The sequence below is a fragment of the Oryx dammah genome, unplaced genomic scaffold (assembly GCF_014754425.2).
Source record: "Oryx dammah isolate SB20612 unplaced genomic scaffold, SCBI_Odam_1.1 HiC_scaffold_24, whole genome shotgun sequence".
NCBI classification, from domain to species: Eukaryota; Metazoa; Chordata; class Mammalia; order Artiodactyla; family Bovidae; genus Oryx; species Oryx dammah.
Window position 1 is genome coordinate 74,466,342 of NW_024070208.1, and position 26,620 is coordinate 74,492,961.

General features: G+C 39.6%; 1 protein-coding gene across 1 annotated transcript in view; it reads left to right on the forward strand.

The window, feature by feature from the left end:
• Positions 1 to 26,620, forward strand: part of UBAC2 (UBA domain containing 2) — a 170,704-nt gene that overhangs the window by 102,663 nt on the left and 41,421 nt on the right. The window contains exons 5-6 of the mRNA XM_040267400.1: positions 2,229 to 2,352; positions 5,745 to 5,792. Coding sequence (XP_040123334.1) covers positions 2,229 to 2,352; positions 5,745 to 5,792 — 172 coding nt within the window. The remainder of the gene's footprint in view (positions 1 to 2,228; positions 2,353 to 5,744; positions 5,793 to 26,620) is intronic.

Here is a 26,620-nt window from a genome sequence, read left to right on the forward strand (position 1 = left end):
AGCAGCCTGTACCACCATGGTCTGAATTATGTGCTTTTGTATATTGGGTAGATGTAGTTTAGTATTTAGTCATCATTTAAAACTACATAGTGATGAATAACTTCTAAGGAATTTTGAAACTTCTTCTGTTGGTATGTGAGATATGAACTGTGGTCATTAAAATTCCTATCACTATTTCTTAGTTTACATTGAAATGTACCCTCAAGTAAGAACTCTGCTTCAGATATTTTATTATGCCTTCACTCTTTACATTTTATTGCTAAATGTAAACAGAAGACCTTCTATAAATTGAGTACCTAAAGACATGTTCCTTAGTCAGAAACTTCAAGTGCAACCAAAATAGGGTTTTCTTATTATTACCAAGAGACCAATAGGCCATAGTTTGAGTGTATCTATGAAACTGTATCTTTTAATCCCATTAAAAATAATAAAGCAAGAAAAGGGACGTTTTAAAACAAAAGACAAATCCTGCTGTATGGTTTTACCATTTTAAAAAGAAATTCATTCTTTCAGCAAGTACCAATAGAAGAAGTTTCGGAGTGCTGCCATCTACCTCATTTTCAACATGTGTTGGCTTTTTGTTTTGTTTAAGAGTAGAAAGGACAGTGGATGATTTTTTAATAACATATTCTCTATCAAAGATGGGAAAATGTTCTAGAGGGACCTGTTGTTTCCACAGAAATGGTAATGAGAACATTTCTTTGTGGAAGTGATAAGTATTTCTTACATTTTTCTTATGATGCAGTAATTTCTTTGTGTGCTGCCACTCGTCCAAAATACGAGGAAATAAAAGGCTAATTAAATTAACAAGTGTTTAATGAAGAATGTGTGTTAAGTGTGTGTCCAAACCACAGGACTCACTCATGTCTCCTGCCTTACCCTGGTAGGAATGTGTGTTTGCAATCCTGGAGCTAGTTCCTTGAGGTTAGGGGCTGCTTCCTACTTAGAGGTGTTGATGGAGCTCCTGTACCTGACCTGCGGCCTCTCACACAGCACCCAGGTGATTGATTCATTGATTCACTCAAACAGTGAAACTGGGGTAGCTTCAGGGGCAAAGGAGAGCGGCTAACTGCCAGGAGGGTTGGAGAAATCACTGGGGAGAGGAGCTGAGCTCTGTCGTGCACCATAAGCGTAAGTTTCCTAAGCAGAAAAGTGCGACACTTTTGTGTTGAAAGAATAAGCTGCATCAGGGAGTAGTCCGCAGAGGCTGAGGTGCCCAGGGAGAATCTGGACGGGGAGGGGGTGAGAGGAGATGGGCCAGATCAGGGGAAGGGAGAAGGGGATGGTTGTAAGAAACCACACTGGTAAGAAAGAATCACAGGGCTTGCTAGTTCATGCTGATGTTTGAATTTCCTCTTTGGATACTGGGAGCCTGTGGAAGGAAGGGTTTTAACCAGGGGTGTGACATGGTCAGAGCTGTGTTTGGGGGAAGAAAATACCGTTGGCAGTATTAGGAGATGGATTCAAGAGAAGCAAGTCTTCATGTAGAAAGACGTTTGTGACTTTTGAGTATGTCAAGTTGAAGGTATCAGATCGAATTTCATAGCCAAGGTGAGGGGACAGTCAGACAGCTTGGGGACTCACTTCATTTTTTTTTAGTTGAGGGCGTAGAAGGGCTTAGGAGTATACAGAGAGAGACTAGAGCAAGGAGAAAAGTCTTCAGTGGAACCCTGGAGAAGGTAGAAGAGAAGTGGAAGAAATCGTGGGTAAACCAGCAAGAAGCAGGGTTTAAGACAAAATCAGGAAGATATTTGAGAAAGGGAGGACAGGAGCACGAGCCTTGTCAAGTGCTACAGTGAAATGTAATTATTGGACAAAGTCTGACATGAAGATTTTGCATTTTACCATGATGAATTGTAATGTTTCTTGATTTTGATTTGTCCTGCTTGTTTCATCAGATTTCAAATCATTCATGAAAAGAAAACGTAGCATCAGCTTTACATTTTCTCACGGTGCTGATAGTTCATTAGTAGATGCCAAACCACTACTTTGCAGTAGCTTTGGGAGAGCTAACAAAGATTAGATAGTTACAGGTCTCATAAAATATTATATATACGTACAAATTATTTTGGATGTGTTGTACATATAGAAACCAACTTGTGTATCTAAGATCATGCTTTCAGACTGAAATAAAACGATAAGCAGTGTTACTTTAGATATACATTTGCCGTTGGTGTTGTAAATTGAGCATTATACCATAGTGATTTTTTTTTTATTTGTTTGCATAGCCTGGCACCTGTGTTTGCTCTCTTTGTACCATTTTACTGCTCCATCCCAAGAGTCCAAGTGGCACATATTCTGGGCCCGTTGTCCATCACAAACAAGACACTGATTTATATATTGGGACTCCAGGTACAGTATACATTTTTCTGTTCACATGTCTTTAACCAGATCTGTCTCTCTCTCTCTCTTTTTTTTTTTGGTCTTTTTCTCATTTGATCTCCTTGAAAAACAAAGTTTTTTTTCCCATAAGTTTGGCTTCATGATCTGTATCAAACGTTCAAAGGAAGTGTTACAGAACGAGAACATCAAGGTATATAAGGTACCAGAATACTATCATAGCCTTTAGAAATCTGATAAGCGCTTTCACTGTAATTTGTATCGGTGGAAAATATTTTAATTTTGTTGTACAATTGCGTGTGAGTACTTTTTCAAAAATCTCAGTATGAAATGGAAACATGAGAATAGTCCAAAGGCGGAACGTGGAAAGCCACTGCCAAAATTAATTCATTGAATACAGAGTCACAAGTAAAGCTCTACAGCAGGAACCAGATACGCTTTGCCAGCCTCATAACTCCTGTGCTGCAGCAGGCTTAATTGCACTGTCGCCATTCGCTGAATGGTTTTACCCGATGGCTATTGGTAGACTTACTGTTTGACTTAAATCCTAAAAGATTGTCTTTACCAACATTCAGTGAATACTGATTGTTCTCTGCTAGGTTCCAGGCCCAGGAATAGAAGATACGTGTGATTTTCAGTTTTCTACCTGTAGCATTACACCTGTCACTTTTCTTTCACTCTCACACCTTTTAATGTAAACTTTTATTCTGCTGTTTCCTGTGGTACCATATGTAGCTTGGCCTTTTGATCCACCATCAATACTCAAAACATTCCTTATCCCACACACATCAAACCGGATGCCACTGTCACTGTACCGGGCCCTCCTCCCTCCCCTTTTAACCTTTAGCATTTCCTCCACCTTCTCTTGTCTGCTCTCACGTGTTATCAATGGCCCATCTGGGGTGGGTGTTTCCTTACCACTTTTACAACCATTTTTCATGAAATATGTTTATTCCTCATCTCTCAGCCTACAAAGCTTTACACTCCCCTTTGTCCTCTAATACTCTCATAACCTAAGAGCCCGGTTCCACGTTTTACTCTTATCACTAGGGTTTGCAGTGGCACACTTAATTCTTTTTAAGATGTTCCAACAGAAGGCAGAATGCAATGGTCGCAGAGTCCCCTGGACCAGGGGCAGAGGCCCAAGTTCCAGTTCTGACATGGCATGCGTAAGCTTGATACATGGGTCGGGTCTTGGAAGCCTCTGGTCCTCATGTTGGCTCTAGTTAGAGAGCAGCTTTGAGGGTGGAAAACGTTTCATTACCTGTAGAGCAGGAATTCAGTGGAGCCCTGTGGCAAGTCTTTAGAGCCAAGTGGATGTTGGTTTAAGTACTTGCTCTGGTAATTATTTTCCTTTTCCATCACTTTTTCTGAGCCCCCATTTGCCCACCTGTAAAGTGGGAACAATGATACCTATTTTACATGGTCATTTGAAGATTTAGAGATTGTAGCATTGGGTTTTTGGGGGTAATCAGAACAGGTAATAAGAAACTAAGTCAGTTGGTTCCTAATATTAATAATGTATATCTGTATGACTGCCATCTTTGGTTTTTCTGAGATTGTGAGTGGTTTTGTTTTTTTTTTTTTTTGGTGGGATAGAAGTTGATGCAGAAAGTAGAGGTGGAGATGCCCTGGGCCTCTCGATAAAATCTGAACTTTTTATCATGAATGGCATCCAGAGTTTCTTCTTGTCCATCTAGTATCAACTCCCACCCTTCCCCCACCTTGACTTGAGTGTGAACCTTCTATTCTCCAGACTTCTGTTCCCTCCACTCCGAACCTTCACACTTGTTTCTGTGCCTCTCTTACTCAGCAGCTTCTTGAAACCAGGGACATTTGATAGATGAGTGATTGAATGACTTTAGTCATTCTCAGGAGAGCAAAGACGTTTGTGAAGAGACATTGACGTACACAGGGCTCAAGAGCCAGTCATGTAATGGCCAGGTCTGGGGGCCATGGAGGATAAAATGTAGCTTGAGATGCAGCACTTGCCCCTCGGGGAGGCCAGCAGTGAGAAAAAAACACACAGCAAGTGCTGTGGAAGTATTACTGTTGTCTACTTTTGGAGAAGACTACAGAAAAATAATTTTACACCTAACTCTCATTCTTGTTGTTTTCAAAGTCATCCACATTTGAACAAGCATCCACACTCGATCAAAGGATTAAATTTTAGATCAAGGGATTAGAGTTGCAGCCAGTGCTCATTTCTCCATGAGCTAACACAAGAGCACAGCTTGTCAGACTCCTTTATACCTGTGCTTTGCCATCTGTTACCTTCGTATCCGTCTTCTTTCTATATATCTTTTTTTCTATCTATCCTTGATAAATGTGCACAACTTCGAGGTTTTCACCTGGCACTGATGTCAGCGATGAACCTGCTTCTTTCTCTACGAGCAGAAATGCTTAACTCCCCATCTAATGATCTAATGATCTAATTGTGAACAAACACTAAGATACAAATCTTTTTTTTTTTCAGTCTGCATTTGTGACTTCATTTTACCCTCTAAATATTTCAGTATTAATATTATATTTCAGTGTATTTCTTAGAAATAAGGTCATTCTGTTGCGTAACTACTGTTCATTTAACAAAATTGGGAAATTAATATTGATACAGTCTTACTCAAATTTTACCAGTTATCCCGATATTATCCTGGTACTAGGCTACAAATCTTTCTTTCTTGCAGGAACGCTTGGGAGATGTCTTATGACCAAAAAAAAAAAAAAACCCTGAACACAGTCCTTGGATGTAAATGATTTGAAAAAGGCAGAGATTTCATGAGAGCCATTTCTAACTACTTTTGCCATTAATGAATTCTAAGGCCTGTTACTTGGTTCACTCTTTTCTGGGCCAAACTGGAATGAGAGGATCAGTGGTTCAGCAGAGCAACATTGGGCAAGGACCTGTATGCTGACAGACATCTTCCATCTAAAACTAGAGTAGCAATAATAAGAAATTGAAATAAGAGAATTATGTGAACTATAATACATGTCATTACTTGACACTAAGCATTGGGCGGTGACTACATATTTTCTGTGTTGTTAATGCTAATAATTTCTCTCCATATAATATTTTACTTTGTATAAACCAATCAATGTCCATTTGTAAACAAGAATGTGCTTGAATTTCACTTATTTTTCTTTGCACAAGAGCGGGCTGGTTTCAACCAATCTATTTTAGGCTGTCGAAAAGCTGAATGAGGTCTTAGTAGAAGAGGAAAGAAAAGAAAAATTGGTATATTATTTTCCTTTATATAACAGAGTATTTGCTAATCTTCCATTTGTTTAGATTAATAATATATATAATTAAGACAACATAAATGGTAATGACTATAATTATGTAAAAGTAAATATGCTGTGACTGGCAGTTGAATTTCATTTTTAGTTGCCTTTTTTTTCTTTTATAGCTTTTCACCTCTGGTTCCTACATCTGGATTGTAGCCATAAGTGGACTTGTAAGTGTGATTCCCCGCCCAACCTCCCCTCTTTCCTGAAGAAACTTGAGGGAAAATGTCATATTGAGATTATGGATTATATTCAGTTGTCTTCAGGTGTCAGATTCCATCTCAGAGCTACTTCCTTAGTAATGAAAAAGCCAGTTAGATGGATCATTGAGACAAAAGAGGCCAGATTGTCTGTTTTCAAGGTAATTTTAGTGAAAGTTTTAGCTGAGTTTCTTGTCTGTGTTATTTTAAAATTACATTAGCAGTAATCAAGCTCATAGCAGGACAAAAACAGCAGAAAAAGAAAATGAAGAAGTCGGATTTGCCAAAAGCAGGGAGAGATATTTTGTTTCTTTCGGAAAAAGACTTGGTCATGCAAGGGGAAAAATAGGTTAAGTGGAAAGTCAGGTGGATGAGAACTGATGCAAGATTCGTCAGGGTGTGTGGCCGGAGAAGGAAGAGGGAGCTAGCTGAAGGGTTTGGGTGGTATCTCGTCTGTGTGCCACACAGAAGCTTTATCTTCCCCATCCCCATGCTCTGTATTATTTTGTTTTATTTTAATTCACATACGTCTTCAACTCTATGAGGTATCAAGAAGGAATCTGAAGCATGAAATTGAGCTTTATTTTTCATCCATGAATTCGAACTCCCAGATTTCTATAAAAAATAAGTTTATAACTAATATATGTGGAACATAATTTTAATTTATTTCTTGGAAATGACTAAGAAGGTTACAGACTGGATTCACAGGGATATGTATAACATCAAAGGGAAAGGATTTGGACATAACTTTGCATTCCACTGGGCTTCCCTGGTGGCTCGGCAGTAAAGGATCTGCCTGCAATGTGGGAGACCTGGGTTCGATCCCTGGGTCAGGAAGATTCCTTGGAGGAGGGCATGGCAGCCCATTCCAGTGTTCTTGCCTGTGAAATCCCATGGACGGAGGAGCCTGGTGGGCTACAGTCCATGGGGTCACAAGAGTTGGATTCGACTTAGCGACTAAGCCACCCCCACCCCCACCACCGTGCATTCCACTGCAGACATTTTAAGTAAGTTATCACTACTTACTCTTATTTCCTGGGTGAACAGTACAATGGGACACTGGGTCATTGCTTTAAGCCAGCTCACTCTGTCCTTCCTTTACACTTTCTGTATTAACCCTTTTCTGTGTTTGTTCTTTTCATATACAACTTATTCCTTCACTCCTCGCAGTTTCCAGCCACAGTTCTGAGGACTGAAGTCACTTTGTTTCCCTCTCCCGAAACACTTTCCACCAATGCCCCGATTGGCTTCAGGACCGCAGAGCTGAACTCCATTGTGAGGTCTTCAAACCATCTGAGCCACCTGGTATTCTTAAGACTTGTAGTGACTTAAGGACAGCCTGGGGTCATTCTGCTCCTGTGAGACACAGTGGCCAGGCTCTACCCCATCTAATCTCATCCCCACTTGATCTGCCAGCTTGACTGGCAGGTTTTTAACCAACCTGAAGACAGTAAGTTGAGAGTTCATTGCTTTCATAATGAGAGCAGCCTGAGAATTTACTCTTTTGTTTGTGATACATTCTGTTTCTCTTAACAATGATAATCTTCAGTCCTTTTTTGCCTAAAACATCCAAAAATTTGAAAGGTACCTTATTGTATTATATCTCATTGTGTTAGTTTTCTGTTGATTGATTTGCTCTCATTGTCTGAGCCCTTCTTTAATATAAACTCACTATGTGACTCATTTGTTTTAAGACATCCCATTTTATTTCTTTATTCTGTTTGCAGACTCCTGGTTTTCAAATAAGTTCCTGATATCACCTCAGAGAGTTTCACTCTATGACATTCAGTGCTCTAGAATTGAAGGTTGTGTTTCTCATCTCTTTCTAGTCTTTTTAAAAGTTTGTGTGTTGTGGTCAGCCTTTTCTAGTACACATGCTTAACAGGTGGTAAGGGGCTGATTTAATTTCATAAAGGAATCAAAAGTTTAACAAATTTTTAACATTAACATTCAGAAGAGTGAATTGAATTGCTTGATATTTGAAATATAATTTTCAGATGAATGTAGCTTTAGAGTAATCCCATTATTAATAAATATCTCTGAGCCAGTTCAATCTTCACTTTATTGTAAGTAATTCAACCAGGGTTACAGACCTGCTACCCTTACACAAATCTGATAACTCTTCATATCAACCTTGTTCTTTATTATTATCCCAGTGTAGTTAGATGATACTGATTGTGTTGACTTAAAATGATCAGTGTCAGTGATAATTACCCCAGTTTTCCTTCACATTATACCATAGATGTTAGTGCTTGTTTTGAATCTAATGAATATTTTGTTTCTGACTTTTTCCAGAAATGCACACTTTTATTATGAAATATTTAATACAATATGGTATACTTTAGATAAGGATAACTATAAAGGAGGGTGTTGTTTTTGAGCATTTGGTTCATATACCAGTGATTATAGGATCGAGGTCTGAGATTCATAAAGCCACAACTTGTCCCAGATGTCTCTTGCTCAACGTGACTTCTCCTCTCCCCATATTTATCAAGCAACTTCCTTTTTTTGTTTTTTGGGGTTTTTTATGTTAAAATACTAAAAATAAAATAAAATTTTTACTCTCCCCCCAAAAATGCACAGATAATATTCAGTGTTTTGGAGGAATGTTAGAAAACCTGTTGATAAAAAGATCACCTTTTAGCTCTGAAATCAGTACTTCTCCTAACATACTATATGTAGTAAGGAAGTAATTTTATTTCAATCTGTGTTTTTAAGAGAAAGAGCTTTTTCTTATAAAGAGACATTTGTATAAACATAAGTAATGTGTTATCTGCTGTCATAGAAACCAAAACCTTTACTCATGCTTTTCTGAAAAGCTGCCAGCTTTGGGTTTACTTTATTTAGTTATGAGTAGATTTATTTTGCTTTAGGCCAGTATTCTCTCTCCTTGTGTCACCCATCCTTTCATGATTAGAAATGTTTCTGAATATGCAGCTTAAAAGTATCCCACTGATTAAAAGAGGAGAAGGAGGGTAAATTCCATTAGTACAGTATTTTGCTAGGTTGGGAGTGGTGTCGCAGAAAAGAATAAGGACTAAGTATTTTTCCTGGTTGGAGAGGGGTTAGGAAAGTGCATTTAGCTTTCAAGGAGCAATAATGATTTGATTTGCCCAGAACAGCTAGGATCCATTTTGCGATCCCTTGGGGATTACACTTGCTGCCCAGAAAGTATAAGGGGCATTTGGTTTTGCATAAAGATTGAGATTACTCACATGTAACATTGATACCTATTTTAATATTGCATTGTTTTTCCATCGACAGTTCTGGCTTTGAATACCAACAGTTAATTCCTATAAATATGACTGTTTCCTTGAAAGTTGGCAGAATTGTATAATAATTGATACAGTACACAAGTGAAATATTTCCATTTAAGTGGGTACTTCAAAAATATTAGTCTGCACCTCCTTGAGTTCTATTCCCACCTCATGTCTCACTGTTCTTCTTCATGTCTTTTTTTTTTCTCTCTTCTTCGTGTCTTGTGAGAGACCTTCTTTAGAGGAATTCACTCTATATTCCACAGTTCCACTACATTTATTACATATTAATACGACTTTTTTCCATAAAGAAAACATTGGTTACTTACTGAACTTTAAGTTCTTTGTGTGGTTCTGCAGAAAGCCTTCAGGCTGTCTGTAGCCCTGCACTTCTTCATTTTCTGCCGTCCTCTGAATCATAGTAGTGAGTCATTACCACCGGGATGTACCCGAAGTCTCAAAAGCTGAAGTCTCAGGCCTGAGCTGATTCTGGAATGATTAAAATAGAAAGAGCCTGCTGTTGCCAAGTTTTCTCTTTTTTTAATTCATGTCTTCATCATCGTTTGGTCCTCTTTCAAGCTGTTTGAAAGCAGGTGAAGAGGCAGGCCTGTCCTCCTCAGACTCTGGCTTCTCCCTGCCAACCTGTCGCTTTCACAGTCTGGCCATTTCCTGCATTTGTTACCTGCTCTGTACAGTATGTCAGACTTTGATTATCTTACAATCAAGTCACCTTAGTGTGAAAGAAAATCTGTCCTACCCAGTAACAAGATTAGAAACATAGATTCATACCACATTCATTAGGACTTTGGACGTGGTCTGAGTTTGTATGTTTTTTCTGTAGGCAGTGGGTGTAGATCTTTAAAGAGTAAATCTTTAAAGCTTTTCAAACAAAAACTTCATGATGGTGCGAGATTATAGACGTCTTATTAGGGTTTGTAAGTCACAGAAACGGGGAAGGGGAGAGTTAGGCAGCCTTGAAGGAATCAGGATGGCACATCTGTGGGCTATAATTTACCTCTCTTCCCCCCACAAGTTTTAAAGACAAAAAGTAAAACATTGTCTGATGGTAACTGTAAAAGAAAAAGCATCAAACAGAACCTTATGTTGATGGGCTTTCCATGATAAGTCATTAAGGGAAAAAAGCTCATGGACCTAGCAGAATCCACTGTGGAAATCAGAACTTCTTTTGGAGGAAGTTCTGGAGCCCTGACCTGTTTCCAGGTGAATAAGGATAGGTGTTGGTTCCGCTCCTTTTCACATCTTTCTCTGCTCTTCACGTTTGCTTTTCTTCTTCCTTATTCTTTCTTCCGTTAGATTTCTTCTCCCAGCTCACCAAAGGAAGGGTACAGCATAGCAGATCATCATCTGATGCCCAAGGTCTTCAGTTGAACCTGAGGGATTGAGGTGATTTTTTAGCATGTCATTGAAAATGAGGACAGAAGCTGCAGAGGGATGTGAGGTGGGTTGGGCTTGTGAAAGAACCTCGTGTAGAAGACAGTGGATCCTTAGAAAGCAGCCCTGTGTAGAGGGTGCTTTCACCATCTTCTGATTAACACAGTATTTACAATCCCACCACCAGACTGAGTGCTTATCAGTCCATTGTACAGTGCCCTCTCTCTCTCTGGTTCTTTCACACCCTCTCTTTCCTCCCCCCTCTTTTCCCTCCCTTCCTCTCTGAGCCCCTTTCCCCTATCCTGACCCTAGGTAGCCTGGACCTACTGAAAGAAACCTGTCCTCTGCTTTGTTGCGACAGTTGCAACTCAGTCCACTGCTGACAGAATGTTTTCTTAGACAAGTGTTGCATGGGGAGTGACTGGTAGACTTTTAAATGTTCAATGCAGGACAAATGAAATCATGCCAGTGTCTTGATAAAAACCGGCACAGAGTACCTCATAAAATACAGCTATATAATTGGCATTACTGTCACCTATCTTTTACCTATAGGCAAAAACCTTGCCCTCTTGCAGAGCCTTTCAAAGTTAGGCCTCCTTGGGTCCCTCTCTCAGCCCGTGGACCCTGTCCTCCAGAGTCACTAAGCACTTTCAGTTCAGTTCAGTTCAGTCACTCAGTCGTGTCCGACTCTTTGCGACCCCATGAATTGCAGCACGCCAGGCCTCCCTGTCCATCACCATCTCCCAGAGTTCACTCAGACTCACGTCTATCGAGTCCATGGTGCCATCCAGCCATCTCATCCTCGGTCATCCCCTTCTCCTCCTGCCCCCAATCCCTCCCAGCATCAGAGTCTTCAACTCTTCGCATGAGGTGGCCAAAGTACTGGAGCTTCAGCTTCAGCATCATTCCTTCCAAAGAAATCCCAGGGCTGTTCTCCTTCAGAATGGACTGGTTGGATCTCCTTGCAGTCCAAGGGACTCTCAAGAGTCTTCTCCAACACCACAGTTCAAAAGCATCAATTCTTCGGCGCTGTGCCTTCTTCATAGTCCAACTCACAAGCCTTGACTAGACGGACCTTAGTCGGCAAAGTAATGTCTCTGCTTTTGAATATGCTGTCTAGGTTGGTCATAACTTTTCTTCCAAGGAGTAAGTGTCTTTTAATTTCATGGCTGCAGTCACCATCTGCAGTGATTTTGGAGCCCAAAAAAATAAAGTCTGACACTGTTTCTACTGTTTCCCCATCTATTTCCCATGAAATGATGGGACCAGATGCCATTATCTTCATTTTCTGAATGTTGAGCTTTAAGCCAACTTTTTCGCTCTCCTCTTTCACTTTCCTCAAGAGGCTTTTTAGTTCCTCTTCACTTTCTGCCATAAGGGTGGTGTCATCTGCATATCTGAGGTTATTGATATTTCTCCCGGCAGTCTTGATTCCAGCTTGTGTTTCTTCCAGTCCAGCGTTTCTCATGATGTACTGTGCATATAAGTTAAATAAGCAGGGTGACAGTATACAGCCTTGACGTACTCCTTTTCCTATTTGGAACCAGTCTGTTGTTCCATGTCCAGTTCTAACTGTTGCTTCCTTACCTGCATACAGATTTCTCAAGAGGCAGGTCAGGTGGTCTGGTAGTCCCATCTCTTTCAGAATTTTCCACGGTTTATTGTGATCCACACAGTCAAAGGCTTTGGCATAGTCAATAAAGCAGAAAGAGATGTTTTTCTGGAACTCTCTTGCTTTTTCCATGATCCAGTGGATGTTGGCAATTTGATCTCTGGTTCCTCTGCCTTTTCTAAAACCAGCTTGAACATCAGGGAGTTCATGGTTCACGTATTGCTGAAGCCTGGCTTGGAGAATTTTGAGCATTACTTTACTAGTATGTGAGATGAGTGCAATTGTGCGGTAGTTTGAGCATTCTTTTGCATTGCCTTTCTTTGGAGTTGGAATGAAAACTGACCTTTTCCAGTCCTGTGGCCACTGCTGAGTTTTCCAAATTTGCTGCATATTGAGTGCAGCACTTTCACAGCATCATCTTTCAGGATTTGAAACAGCTCAACTGGAATTCCATCACCTCCACTAGCTTTGTTCATAGTGATGCTTTCTAAGGCCCACTTGACTTCACATTCCAGGATGTCTGGCTCTAGATTAGTGATCACATCATCATGATTATCTGGGTCATGAAGATCTTTTTTGTACAGTTCTTCCGTGTATTCTTGCCACCTCTTCTTAATATCTTCTGCTTCTGTTAGGTCCACACCATTTCTGTCCTTTATCGAGCCCATCTTTGCATGAAATGTTCCCTTGGTATCTCTAATTTTCTTGAAGAGATCTCTAGTCTTTCCCATTCTGTTGTTTTCCTCTATTTCTTTGCATTGATCGCTGAAGGCTTTCTTATCTCTTCTTGCTGTTCTTTGGAACTCTGCATTCAGATGCTTATATCTTTCCTTTTCTCCTTTGCTTTTCGCCTCTCTTCTTTTCACAGTTATTTGTAAGGCCTCCTCAGACAGCCATTTTGCTTTTTTGCATTTCTTTTCCATGGGGATGGTCTTGATCCCTGTCTCCTGTACAATGTCACGAACCTCCACCCATAGTTCATCAGGCACTCTGTCTATCAGATCTAGGCCCTTAAATCTATTTCTCACTTCCACTGTATAATCATAAGGGATTTGATTTAAGTCATACCTGAATGGTCTAGCGGTTTTCCCTACTTTCTTCAATTTGAGTCTGAATTTGGTAATAAGGAGTTTACCCCTAAGCACTTTACCCCTCTGATGTCTCATGCTGTCTTGAGATTCTTTGTCATCACTTATTTTTCTTTAACAAACCCACAGCACGTGCTATGTCCCAAGCATTTGTAGTAGATTATATAGTTTGTTCAGCTGTTTTGCTGGTTGAGAGTACTTGCTGCCCCATCTCCGTAGGCCCCTCTCTGCAGGGCCTCTAGGGGCTGTATGAATGTCAGACTCCACTCTGACTCGCGTGAGCCACCGGACTATGAGCAGGAGTGATGGGTGCTTCTCAGGCAGAAGTTTTAAGCACCCTTGTGTGGTCCCACCATTGCTCTGTTCATTTTGACACGAGAAAAACATGTGCCAGATAGAAGTTGCTCCCTCAGCCCAGATCCCAGAATGAAGAAAACACACACAGCAGGGCTATAGCCAACATGCAAGATGAGTGAGAAACAGCCTTTGTAAAAGCAACTGAAATTTGGGATAATTTGTTATCACAGTATAACCTAGAGAAAGCAGACTAATATAGCTCTTTTCTAAGCACTTTACAAATATTATTTATTTAACTGCTTCTGCTACTGAGTTGCTTCAGTCTTATCCGACTCTGTACGACCCCATAGCCAGCAGCCCACCAGGCTCCCCCGTCCCCAGGATTCTCCAGGCAAGAACACTGGAGTGGGTTGCCGTCTCCTTCTCCAGTGCATGAAAGCGAAAAGTGAAAGTGAAGTCACTCAGTCATGTCTGACTCCCAGCGACCCCATGGACTGCGGCCCACCAGGCTCCTGCATCCATGGGACTTCCCAGGCAAGAGTGCTGGAGTGGGGTGCCATCTACTCACAAACATAACAGCTATGGAAAATCACTAATTAAAAACTAGGTAAACTAGTCCTCCTAAAAACCTGATATTGTAGACACTGTTGTCCCCATTTTATAGATAAAGAAACTTAGGCACAAGGAACTTAGCTGCCAAGAATACAAGCTGATACATAGTGGAGACAATGTTCAAATGCAGGTTCTGGAGCTTTAGCATCTGTGCTCTTCAGGGGTAGCTTTGCATAACCATATGGCAGTTTCTTCCAGCCATCTCTATTCCTTCACCATTAGATCCCTTCTTTTCCTAGAAAATCATATTCATTTAAGTTCTAATTCTGAAGCCTTCTCTGAATCTGCCCTTTTAATTTAGAAACTATACAGTATTCTTTATCATCCTCAGTGCCTAGCAAAACATCTGGCATTTGATCTATATTCTAGAAATACTTGCTGAGTTTCAAAATTCAGTATTATCAAAATAATCATTTCTGAACAACAAAACACTGCTATTCTTTGTGATTGTCAGAATGTTGTCAATGTATACCGCCTCATTAGGTTCTTGACACACTCTCTGCAGTGGTGGGGAACCTAGGCTTCTTGTTTTAGAACTGAAGCTCAAGTTGCACAACTGCTTGGCGATTGAGCCAGGACCAAAGGCCAGGTGTTCTGGTGGTCCAGTGGGCCCAGTGCCTATTTCAAGGCTCTCATCCATGTCTGCTTTAAACACAAGACACTTAGGTACCAGCTGTTCTTAGATCTTCCCTTGCCTACCCCACTAAGGAGAGGCCCTGATCCTCATCCATGGAGACTGGATTCTGGAGGGAGATCCTGGTCATAAAGAAGTTTTAAAAGTGCCCAGAGGTGCTGAAAGACCCATACCCCCAACAGTTCCCTGAGGCTTTCATTACGAATTTTGTGGGCCGACCAATATCCAAGAAAACTTTATCCTGTTGGGCAGCCTCTGCTTTCTTCTTAATACGAAGAAATTGGTCGGTAGCTGTACTGTACTTTCTCTTCTAAGACCATCAAAGATATTTATTTAACTGGTCCTCCATATGATGGATTAAAAATGCAGCTCAAACATCACCTTCAACAAACTCATTGTCTTATGTCTCTGGCGTTGTCGTGTACAAGTAAACGAAGTAAAGGATGGCTTTGAGAAGGCTTAAAGGATAGTGTAGAATATATTCAGCTGGGTCAGTACTGCTGCCAGTCAAAGGGAGAAGAAATGGAGATAAGAGGTCAACAAGAAAACACCCAGATGTTTTCATTCTTCATGATTCCTGATAGACTATGTGGCGATTGCCACACAGAGTGCTTTTTTCCTTTTCTCACAGTCTTCACATTGTTTTCCTATCAAGAGATAGGAAGTCTTGAATCAGTTTTGATTATGTCTTTCAACTGATTGTTTTGAAATAGAAATGTCCAGTGTTCCTTCCTCTTTGGGGCTGATTATGTTGATATTTTTCTTATATCTTTATTATCACCTCTGCAAAAGAACTATGGTAAAATCAATGCATGTGATTTTTAATATATTCATTATGTGCATGCTTAGTCACTCAGTCGTGCTGACTCTTTGTGAACCCCATGGACAGTAGCCCACCAGGCTCCTCTGTCCATGAGATTATCCAGGCAAGAATACTAGAATGAGTTGCCATTCCCTTCTCCAGGGATCGAACTGGGGTCTCTTGCATCGCAGGCAGATTCTTTACTGTCTGAGCCACCAGGGAAGTTGGCATATTTATTATAAACGATAGCATAACTTATTATCGAAAAGTCTTATGTTAGTTTATGTTAGCTGGAAATATTTTCAAGATATCATAAGTTTTTTGTTGCTAAAGGCTGGTTTCAGTCTGTGAAAATCTAACCTCTTTTATAAAATTTAAGATGAGAAGTATATATCTAGAAATTTCAGTCTTCCTAGATCTTCACGTTTACTTTTTTATGAAAATTTTTTTCTTTTTTTGTTTATTAAAGTATTACAATACAATAAAATATACCAACTTTAAGTGTACAGTTTGGTGAATTTGGGTACTTGTATACTGTTTGATAGCTACTACAACAATCAGGATAGAAAACAGTCTCCTCTCCCTAAACTTTTATTTTTTTCATTCCTTTTGCTCTGTCCTCTCACCCACCTGCCATCCCCAGATAACCACTGGTTTCTTTATGTCACCACAGTTTTGCCTTTTCTAGAATCTCATATAATTTGAATCATGTAGTATGAAGTCTTTTATGTTCTACTTATTTCACTTAACATGCTGTTTTTGAAATCCATTTACCTTTGATTACTGTTTCATTCCTTGTTACTATAAATATCAATCCCTGGTATGTTACACCACAATATGTTTGTCTGTTCATTAGTTGGTGAATATTTGGGTTATATCCAGGTTTGATTATGAGTAATGTTGCTATGAAAATCTGTGTATGCATTTCTGTGCGGACATATGTTTTTACTTCTTTGGGTAAATACCTAGAAGTAGAATTGCTGAAATTCATCATTTGAAAAATATATGGCACCATATTATTTTACAAGGTTATACTATACCATTTTGCATTTCCACCATCAATATATGAACATTCTAATTCCACCATCTCCTTGCCAGCACTTGGCATTGTTAGCCATTTTAATTTTAGTCATTCTAGTTGGGGTGGACTTATATCTTGTGGTTTTAATTTGTGTTTCTCTGATGACTAGTGATTTGAGCATCTTTTCTTGTGCCCATTTTATATTCTGGGTATAAGCCCTTTGTTGAATATATTTTATAAAAATTTTGTGCCAGTCTGTGGCTTGCTTCTTTGTTTCCTAAACTATTTCTTTCAATAAGCAAAAGTTTTAAACTCGATTAATTCAATGTTTCAGTTTTTAAAATAGTCTGTGCTTTTGATATCTTGTTTAACAAATACTTGCTAATCTGATGTCACAAACATTTTGTCCTGTGTTTTCAGCTAAAATGTAATAGTTTTTGCTATTACATTGAGGTCTGAGATCCAATTTGAGTATAATTTTTGTGAAGTTAAGGATTGAGATCTATTTTTTCCATACAGATGTCTAGCATTATTCCATCAATGTTTGTCAAAAAGACTTCTCCTTGGCATATTACCCTGGCTCCTTTATTGAGAGTCAGTTGACCAGTGTGGGTCTGTTTCTTGACTTTCTTTTCTATTTCATTGATTTATATGTGTATTCTTATGCCAATACTACTTTGAGTACTGTTGAGTATGGTAAGTCTTAAAATCAGATAATGCAAGTATTTCAGCTTTGTTCATCTTTTTTCAAAGCTGGTTAATCTATTTTAGAAACTTTGATTTTCAGTATGTACTTTTAAGTTAGCTTGTGATTTTCTTCAAAAAAGAAAAAAAAAGTTAAAATTTAACTTGAGATTGCACTGAAACTATAGATCAATGAAGGAAAGATTGCCATTTTGATGATTTTTAAAATATGGCCACAAATTATTTTGTATTTCAAGAAATGAAACTTAATTCCCCTCTTCTAGAGTGTGAGCTCTACTCAGCGATTCACTTACAATGAATAGAAAATGGCAGAGATGATGGAGTGTGACTTCAAAGGGTGGCTCACAAAAGACATATTGCTTCCATATTGTTCTCTCTCAGATCATTCATTCTGGGGGAAGCCAGCTGCCATGTCACAAGGGTCCTGAAGCAGCCCTGTGGAGAGGTCTACATGGCAAAGAACAATGGCATCCTGGCAGCAGTCAGCACTAATCTCCCAGTTGGGTTTTGAGCTACCTTAGAAGCTGATCCTTCAACCCCAGTCGAGACTTCAGATGAACATAGGTAGGATGACATCTTGAATGCAGCCTCATGAGAGACCTTGAGCCACAACCACCCAACTAAGCAGTCCCTAGATTTCTAACCACATAAACTGTATGTATATTAAATGCATATTGTTTTAAGTCACTGCGTCTGGGATAATTTCTTATTCAGTAATGTGTAACTAATACAACTATTTTAATAATATTGGGTCTTCTAATTCATAAACATAGTATGTGTCTACTATGTAATTTTTTAATTCCCCTTTTTAATTTAAAAATTTTCAATGTATAGGCCCTATACATCTTTCATTAAATGTATTTCTAATAATTTGTGAGGTTTTGATGCTATTTTAAATGGAGTTTTGTCTCAAATATTTGTTGCTAGTACATGGAATGCAGTTGGTTTCTGTGTATTGTTATTGTATCCTCCTCTAGGATACAATAGCAATTTATTTATTTATTTCTGGTAGCTTTTCTGTGGATTCTTTAGGGTTTCCTACATATTAATGTATGATCAAGTTATCAGAAAATATATTTGGTTTATATGTTTTCTTTCTTCCTTTCTGATCTGTGCATTTTATTTTTATTGCCTTATTGCACTAGCTAAAACCTCTAATATAATGTTAAATAAGAGTGGTGAATAGACATCCTTGTCTTGTTCCTGGTCTTAGAAAGGATTCAGTTTTTCCCTTTTGAATGTTTGTCTGTAAATGCATAAGTTATTCTTGATATTTAAATTCATTTTTATTATTTTTAGTCCAATGTAAGAAACAAATTTTAACATAAACCTATTTACTTCTTAATTTTGGTTTTTTGAATCAGTTTATGAAAGTGAATATAATTATAAAAGGGGACAGTCTCCTTGTTGAAAGGGATATTAAAAGGTATTTACCTTTTAGTGTTTGATTAAGGCTTTTTGCCATGTACTAGAGACTCTAGCTGTCTCCCAGTGTATTTTTCCCTTATTAACGGAACCTTCATCTTATTAGAGGCAGCAGGACCTCCAACTAAAAGATCACATGTTCCAGTTGCCTTTGTATCTAGGTCTAGCTGTCAAGCTAAATCTTGGCATGCTGGCCAGTGAACTACAAGCATACTTATTGGCAGGACTTCCAGGAAGTCTCCTGAAAGTAGCCTTTTGTCCTGTTGTTCTTCCTCATTTTCTTCTCCCCACTGCCTGGAATGCAGTTAAGATGGCTGGAGCATTTCTAACATGAGAGAGACGTAAATTTCTGTTGTATTTAAACCACTGGAATTTACAGTTTTCTTCAGAAAACCTCATCCTCTTGATGCATGGTTTACTGAAAAGAAAAGCTTAGAGCAGCTTTCTAAGACAGTTTCTTAAAAACAAATAATCTATTATTAGTTCAATTAATTCTCTTCCTCTTCTAATTCAAATTCCCAAGAGTCAGAAGGATACCCAGTGTTTTAAATAGATAGTTCTAAATAATAATGAAAATGAAAAGAGCTATGGGAAATTCATCTGAATCACTTTTATACTTGACAAAGAACAGGATAGCAAGATTCTTTCAATAAGTGCTAAAGCCACTTGATTCTGTCATGAAAAGGACAGTCATTTCATAATCACAAATGGCACAAATAATTTTGGGCATTTCTGATTTGTGTACATATTCTTTGCATAATCCAATAAGTAATTTCCTTCCTTCTTTCTTTAGCATTTTCAGTGAAGAAGAAGGAGTAGGAAAACAGACGGTTCTTTAGAGCAGGAATTTTCTTTGTTTTGCTCCCTGCCTTTAGAACACAGCCTGGCACATACTAGAAGTTCAGTAAACATGCACTGAATGAATAAACGAGGCCTCAGTGGGCCTGCTTTCTTCAGGTCGGGAGTGAATATGCAGTCTGTGTGAAGGGGTCCAGGTATCAGGGGACGTCTCTTCCCTGTCTCGTCTTTATCTCGAGACAGTCACGCTTTCCTCCAGGATGACGGCCCCTGTGTTTGTCCTGCTGTCCCGCTAGATAAATTTCTCACGTGCTGGGACCTTGGTTCAGCACCAAGGACCACAGCAGTGTAGTTTGCCACGTGGGTCTCTGTTCAGCCGTAGGTGGCTGGAGAAAGAGATCAGTAGAAACCTGCGTGTTGGTTTCACCTTTGTGGCTGTGGCTTCATGCTAACGCTAAACAAGACTAGAGGACAGTTGAGGTTTACTCTCTGTAATCAAGAGAGTTTCGCATGGTTCCACCTAGCAAATTAAACTCTTTATCCCCTTTGGCCCAGACTTGCAACTGCAAGAGATCCAGAATGCTCTCTGGCTGCCTGACCCCTGGGGCCCTCTTGCTGGCCAGGATTCCCAGCTCCTGTCACTTGAATGTTCTGGGTGTACCCAGCCTTCACAGACAACAGCCCACATGTTCCTTCCCACTGTATCTGAACATCCTAGACCTGTCTCCCAGCCTGCCCAAGACCCCTGCCACTGCTTCACCCCTTGTCATTGGGTCTCTCAGCTTGATCTGGGGCTTCTGGGCTCTGTGGGCCTGCCAGACCCCTCTGTTAGAATTTCCCCTGGCCTCTTGACATGCAAATCCCAGCAGATGGTCTATTTTTAAAACCTGTTTTTTTCCACAAACGCTATGGGGTTTCAACCAGATTCTCATTCAGAAGTCCCAATATAAGAGGGGTTCATGAGATAATGAAAATGAAAGTTAAAAGTAATGTGTAAGGTAGTATAATGAATAAGTATTATTCGTAATTCATAGTAATACTCTCTCAAGGCTTTTGGTAGTAATGAGGTATAACTTAGGTAAAGTTTACCGTGCTTATCTTATCCCCCATCTTCTCCTAGAATAGAGTGATGTGATTATCACGTATTTATAGGAGACTAAATTCTTAAACCTCTTTATATTTTAATCAATAGTCAATCTAAGAAAGAAATGGAAAATTTTATCTGAGCCAACCTGAGGATTATAACCCAGGACAGTCTCTCAGGGAGCTCTGAGAACTGTTTGCAGAGGGAAGGAGGTGACCAGAACATATGCAACACTGACAAAGGGTGCATGCAGCCAAGAACACATCTTGGCAGAAGGTTGCTGCTATTTGCAAGGAACAGATAGCTTAGTTAATGATTTTAGTGCTTTTCTAAGTGTGGGAAAATGCCAGACCCTAAGTTTATGACATTTCCTCCTGAAATATCTAGCTGTCTGAGGGCCAGCTCTGTCAGTTTTCCCAGAGCACAGAGTGCCTCACCCTGAACTTTGTTTTGAGTTCCTCTCAGAGTGTGCTATAGGTCAGTGACTGCAGTGCCTGGTGATTTGATTCTTGGAGAACTGGATGGTGGGCAGCTTTCTTCATTCTCTCTCTTCCCTTTCAGTTGTACTCACTAAGGCTTGGGAGACATTTCATCACCAGCTTTCCCCAGTGCTCTTAGGGATGCTCGTTCCCAGGTCAGGAGGATTTCATCATTAGGCTGCTCAGTGCTATTACTGGACTAGGCCTTGTTCACAGTAGCCACAAGCCTCTGAAGCACCCGTCTTACTAGTGTGTTATGGTCTAGGAAATGATTCCCTCTTGTTGCTTCTTCCCTTACCTGGAGTCACACTGTTGGCTCTTAGAGGATATGCTTTGGTCAGTTGTTTCACGTCGCCTAGTCATCATTTATTTTACACAGATTTGGTAATGCAAATAACAATAATCTTGTGAAATAGTCAAAATATAAGTAAAATAAGGTCATAAGTATTTAAGCTATGAATTTCCATTCCTTGTGGCCCAGTATCTCCCCAGGTCATCTGACCAGTCTGTTCTGCATCAGTCTCTATCTTTGAGGAGAATGATGTCTTGGCATTGTTGATCTAAGGTGTCTGCACGTACAAGGTATGTGAGGGTCATTGTGACCCACCACAGGATTGAGTAAAGGTTGTTATCATCTACAGAGTTGCCCAGCAGGCGCCAGAAGGAGAAAGATTGATCTTTGTGGTTGAGCAGGAATTTTTGCTGTTGGGGAGGGCTGGGTAACCTCATGGCAAAGATGAAGGGGAAACAACGAAATGGGCAGAGAAAACTTTATGTTTAAATTTTTCTTGTCTTACCTTAACATACAAATTTTTATTTCATCGCCCAAAACATGTTACAGTAGCACTTTACTTATTTGACGACTTGAGGTCGTGCTGAGGTACCAGAGGCGTGAACCAGTGGATTCTGTGTTTTTGTCATATGGGAAGTATGAAGTTAGCACCAAAAAAGTGTGTTCTTTGGCACCTTTCCAATTTCCTTTAAAAGAATCTAAGATGACATATATTTTGGACCATTCACTCACCATTCTCCCAGCAGGTGTTCTTCTAGGTGCAGAGGCCATGAAGTGATCAAAATCAACCAGAATTCTTCCCCTTCCAGAGCATACATACATTCAGATAAGTGAGCCTTAGAATAGAGCTTTACGCCAATGAGCACACTTTATCCCTGCCAGAATTTGCAGTCATGCATTTGTTTATTGCTGAGTAGAATGTACTAATTCTTCATAGTCTGTCCCTCCTAAAATTGAACACATGATTTCATAATTGTATATGTAATGGTGGAGGGATAGATATAGGCAAGAGAATAAAAATCTTTGGCCTTCCTCAATTCCTTAAAGGAGTCTCTGACCTATCCTTCCCATTAAGAACCACCCCCCGCCTTACTAAATTGTGAGCTCCTTAAGTACAGGCAACAACTGTACATTGTCATTACTTTTTTCCTTATTTCTTTAAGACATATGATTGCATAAAGCGTGAATAACACAGTTGTTATGTGGGTTCATAATGTATTGGGACAGAAAAGTATCACACTGAATGAGGGTAATGTTAAATGGAACTCTCCTCTCGTAAGTTTCCTTTATTTTACTTGAAGTATTTTGGTATTAATTCTAAGCACCTTGTGTGTGTATTGAAATCCCTAGAGCAAACACAAGGAAAAATATGAGATATTGCTTTAAAAATTCCATTAAACGAATTAAGATGAAATACTGAAAAGTATTTGCTTAATGCAAAAGGAAATAAGAAAGTAGGAGCAAAGAACAAAAACAGTTGAAAAAAAATAATAAATAAAAAACAGTTGAGATAGAACCAAACAGCAAAATTCATCTGTATCAAGGTAAATATATTAAAAGTGTGAACAGGGAAAGATGCTAATCAAAAGGCAGAGATTGTCAGACTGCATTTAAAAGTGAGAAACTGCCGTATGCTGTCCACAAGGCACACTTTAAACGCAGACACACACACAAAAGGCTGAAAGTAAAAGGATGAAGAAAGATTAATATGGAAATAGAAATCTGAAGTGGCCATACTAATCTAAGACAAAATAGACTTTTTTTGTGAGTATTACTGAAAACAAAGGAGGAGACTTTATTGTGATAAAAGGGTCGATGTATGTGTACCTGATAACAGCTTCCACATACACGAACATGTTCCAAATACTTGGGGTTAGAACTGTGGGCAAATGGATAAATTCACCATCACAGTTGGATACTTTGAGACAAAAAAAAATAAATAAATTTTTTACTTAATTCAAATCTCACAGTTCTGATTTGTTCAGTTTTTTTTCACAGTTTGTGATATTTATGACAACATTTTGCTGTCTTCAGCTGAATCACTGCTTTTGCTGTTGCACAATTCCATTTTCCATCTTCCTTTTTACTCAGACCTTCAGAAAAGGAATCCTTACTTCCTTGCCCCCTTCTTGTAACTTTTAGCCTACTGTAGCTTTTAAATTATGAAGTAGATGAATGTATGTTTTCTTTTATAATCTAGGGTTTATGTTTCTTACTAAAAAATCCTTTGTCATCCCAGTGCCAAAAAGATGTTCCTTCTATATTTGCGCAGAAAGATGTGCAGTTTCGTAAGTTACATCTGTGTCCTTAACCCATTGGGAGGTTCTGTGTGGTATCAGGCAGAGGGAGCTGGTTTGACTTCTTCCTTCTGTGCGCTCCGTGTATTCTTTTCGTGTGTGACATACCCATTTCTGCTGTGTACCAGGTGCCTTGTGTCTCTGCCCTTGCTCTTTACATCAGTTTGAGACACTAGATATAGACCTGGGACTTCCCAGGTGGCACTAGTGGTAAAGAACCCGCCTGCCAGTGCAGGAGACAAGAGAGACGCAGCTTCAATCCCTGGGTCGGAAAGATCTCCTAGAGAAGGGCACGGCTCCAGTATTCTTGCCTGGAGAATCCCATGGACAGAGGAGTCTGGCAGGGTCATAGCGTCACAGAGAGTCGGACATGACTGAAGCAACTTAACACACACACACCCATAAAGACCACCTTGTTTTGCTTACTCAAACTTTATAGCATACTTTAAAATCTGATAGACCTCAGTGTGCTTCCCTGAAATTACCTCATCTGTCCTGTACCCTTTATTCTTTATTTTTAAATCATTTTATTGTGATACATAACACACACCAAAGTGTCCATAAACTCTTTAAGTGTCATGAAGCCAAACAAATCACGATGAAGCGAGCATGTATGGATTTATTGGCTGGGAAGTACATCTAGTCAGGCCTACATCCTGCTGAAAGATTACCGGTAATCACAAAGGGCAGAATCTCAAGTTCATTTTAGTACTTCTCTTTATACATGAAGGTGCAGGAATCTGAGGTCATTGAAAGTACTTCCTGAGCTGTGCATCTGACCGTCTAGGGACCTGTTTATCTGAAGCAAAGGGTGCCTCCTCCTACGTTTTCATCCTGAACTTTCCCCAGGCCGCACCGTCAGTGCATGACTACCGTGGGTTGTGACTTCACCCTTGTGTAATGAGCTGTTTTGTTCTTTTTTTTTGTTCACACTTTTAAGGATTTCTTTCTGACTCTCATGGAGCTAGATGTACATTTCATTTTATTCCCTTTCTTGGGACTCTTACACTTTCAGTTTGAGTGTTTATATTCTTTGTTCATCCTGGAAAACTCGTTATTATCTCTTGAAACAAAGTCTTCTTCTTCATATATTTCCTCTGTGGTCTTCTTCTGGAAGCTCTGAAGACACCCATGGAGGGCCTCTGTGTCTGTCTGGAACCCCCACCACGTGGAGCCCAGGTGCCCCCCGAGGGGCTGCCCTGCCCTCGCCAGAGCCTCCCTGACGCAGGCCATGCCGAGTCCTCTCCTCCTCCCTGCAGAGGAGACGGGTTGCTTCTTGCACTGAGTCCTCTGATCCTCCCCTTCACCCGCACCTTCCCTCTCCCGCCTGTGGATTTACCCTTCTTCGCAACTGCTGAGTGTGTTTTCCCTTCTGTTAGTGTGGTTGAGGAGTGCAGATGCTCTCTCGTTGCACTGAATCTGAAGCTTGTTTCTGTTTTCGTTTTCTTTGTTGTTTTGCACAATTCATGCAGGAAGTAGCATGGAAATTATTTGAAATCAGAGATCCTTTTCCATTTGCCCTTTAGCCTCCTCCAGTCTGTCTGTTGCTTCTACCACTGCACCAGAGTTGGTTAATTTTGCCAAATCCAACGGTAATTTTCTTCTCTCATGTCTTACATGAACTCTGGACTGCATTAGACATGGCTATTTCCATCTTAAAACACTATTCTCTTGGCTTCAGCAGTACTGAACTCTCCCAGTTTTCCTTCTTACTTGCAGCCCCTTCTTAGATTGCTTTACCAGCTTCTCCTACTCTGTCCATCACAAAATCCTGGTATATCCCAGGTTCAGTCCCAAGTCCTCTTCTCTCCTCTGCAGTATTCCCTCACCCTTCTATTATCTCTTCTAGTTCTCATGCTTTAGATGTAGTCTGATACCACTGACTCTCAGATCTTTCTCTCTGCTAACTTTTCCCTTGAGTTCCAGAATTTTATATCCAACAGCCCACTTGACAGCCCCACCGGGATTTCTCGTAGATACTCCTGAGTTCATTCTTGCATTGCCTTTGCCGTTTTCTCTGCCGGAAAGGTTCTTCCTCCAGTTCATCAAATTACTGGCACCTTGTTATCCTTAAAAATTCTGCTCAAGTGTCACTTCCACCTGAGCTAAAGATCCCTGCTGCAAGTCACCTTATTGTAATTCCTTCATAGATCTTATCCGGAATCATTTTATATGTTTGCTTGTTTATTGTCTAATCTCTGTATTGACCATGACTGTCAGAGTAGGGCTTTATGTATCTTGTCTTCTGCTCTGTTTTAAGTGCCTAGATCACACCTGGTATATAGCAAATTCTCAATAGATTTTTGCCTAATTAGGTAATTTTATTAATAAAATATTAAAGTGTACTTTTCTCTTACTAGAAAGTTATCAAACCTGCTCTGATTTGATATGAATAACTTCTTATCCTAAGAATCAGATTCACAAAACTGAAGATTTCTAACAAAGGAATAGCCATTCTCATGTTTACCTAGAAAACCATAGGGACTCTTTAGATTCCTCTTACCATGTAACTTGCCTTAAAGATGAAAAATAGTAAGCAGAACTATTCATTGCTAACTATTGGAAAGGATTTCTAAATCTAGGACAAATCAATAAATAAATTTATTAAAATACTATATACATTTTAGATCATCTTTATTTTCTGATAAAGGTGTGCCTGGGTCACATCACTGACTATCAGGGTTGTTTTATGCCAGTATCTCTCTCTGATGGCCATCTGCCAATAAAAGTAACCACAAAGTTAGTACAGTGTGAAAGTGTCTTGATAATCAGATATTTTATGGCTTGTTTTTTTCTGAAAGACAACATTGTTTTTAAGTATGGTGCCAGTACTTCCGAGTGTTGAATAGGTAGGATTTTGCTGTCTCTTCTAGCTTACTAAAAACACGTTTGTTTACTCACGAGATTCAGTTTTCTGTTGGTTTGGTTTGTCCTGCTTAGTATCCCGCAACTTAGTAAGCATTCTGGTTTTCACCTAACCGTGCGAAAGTGAAGGAGAAAACA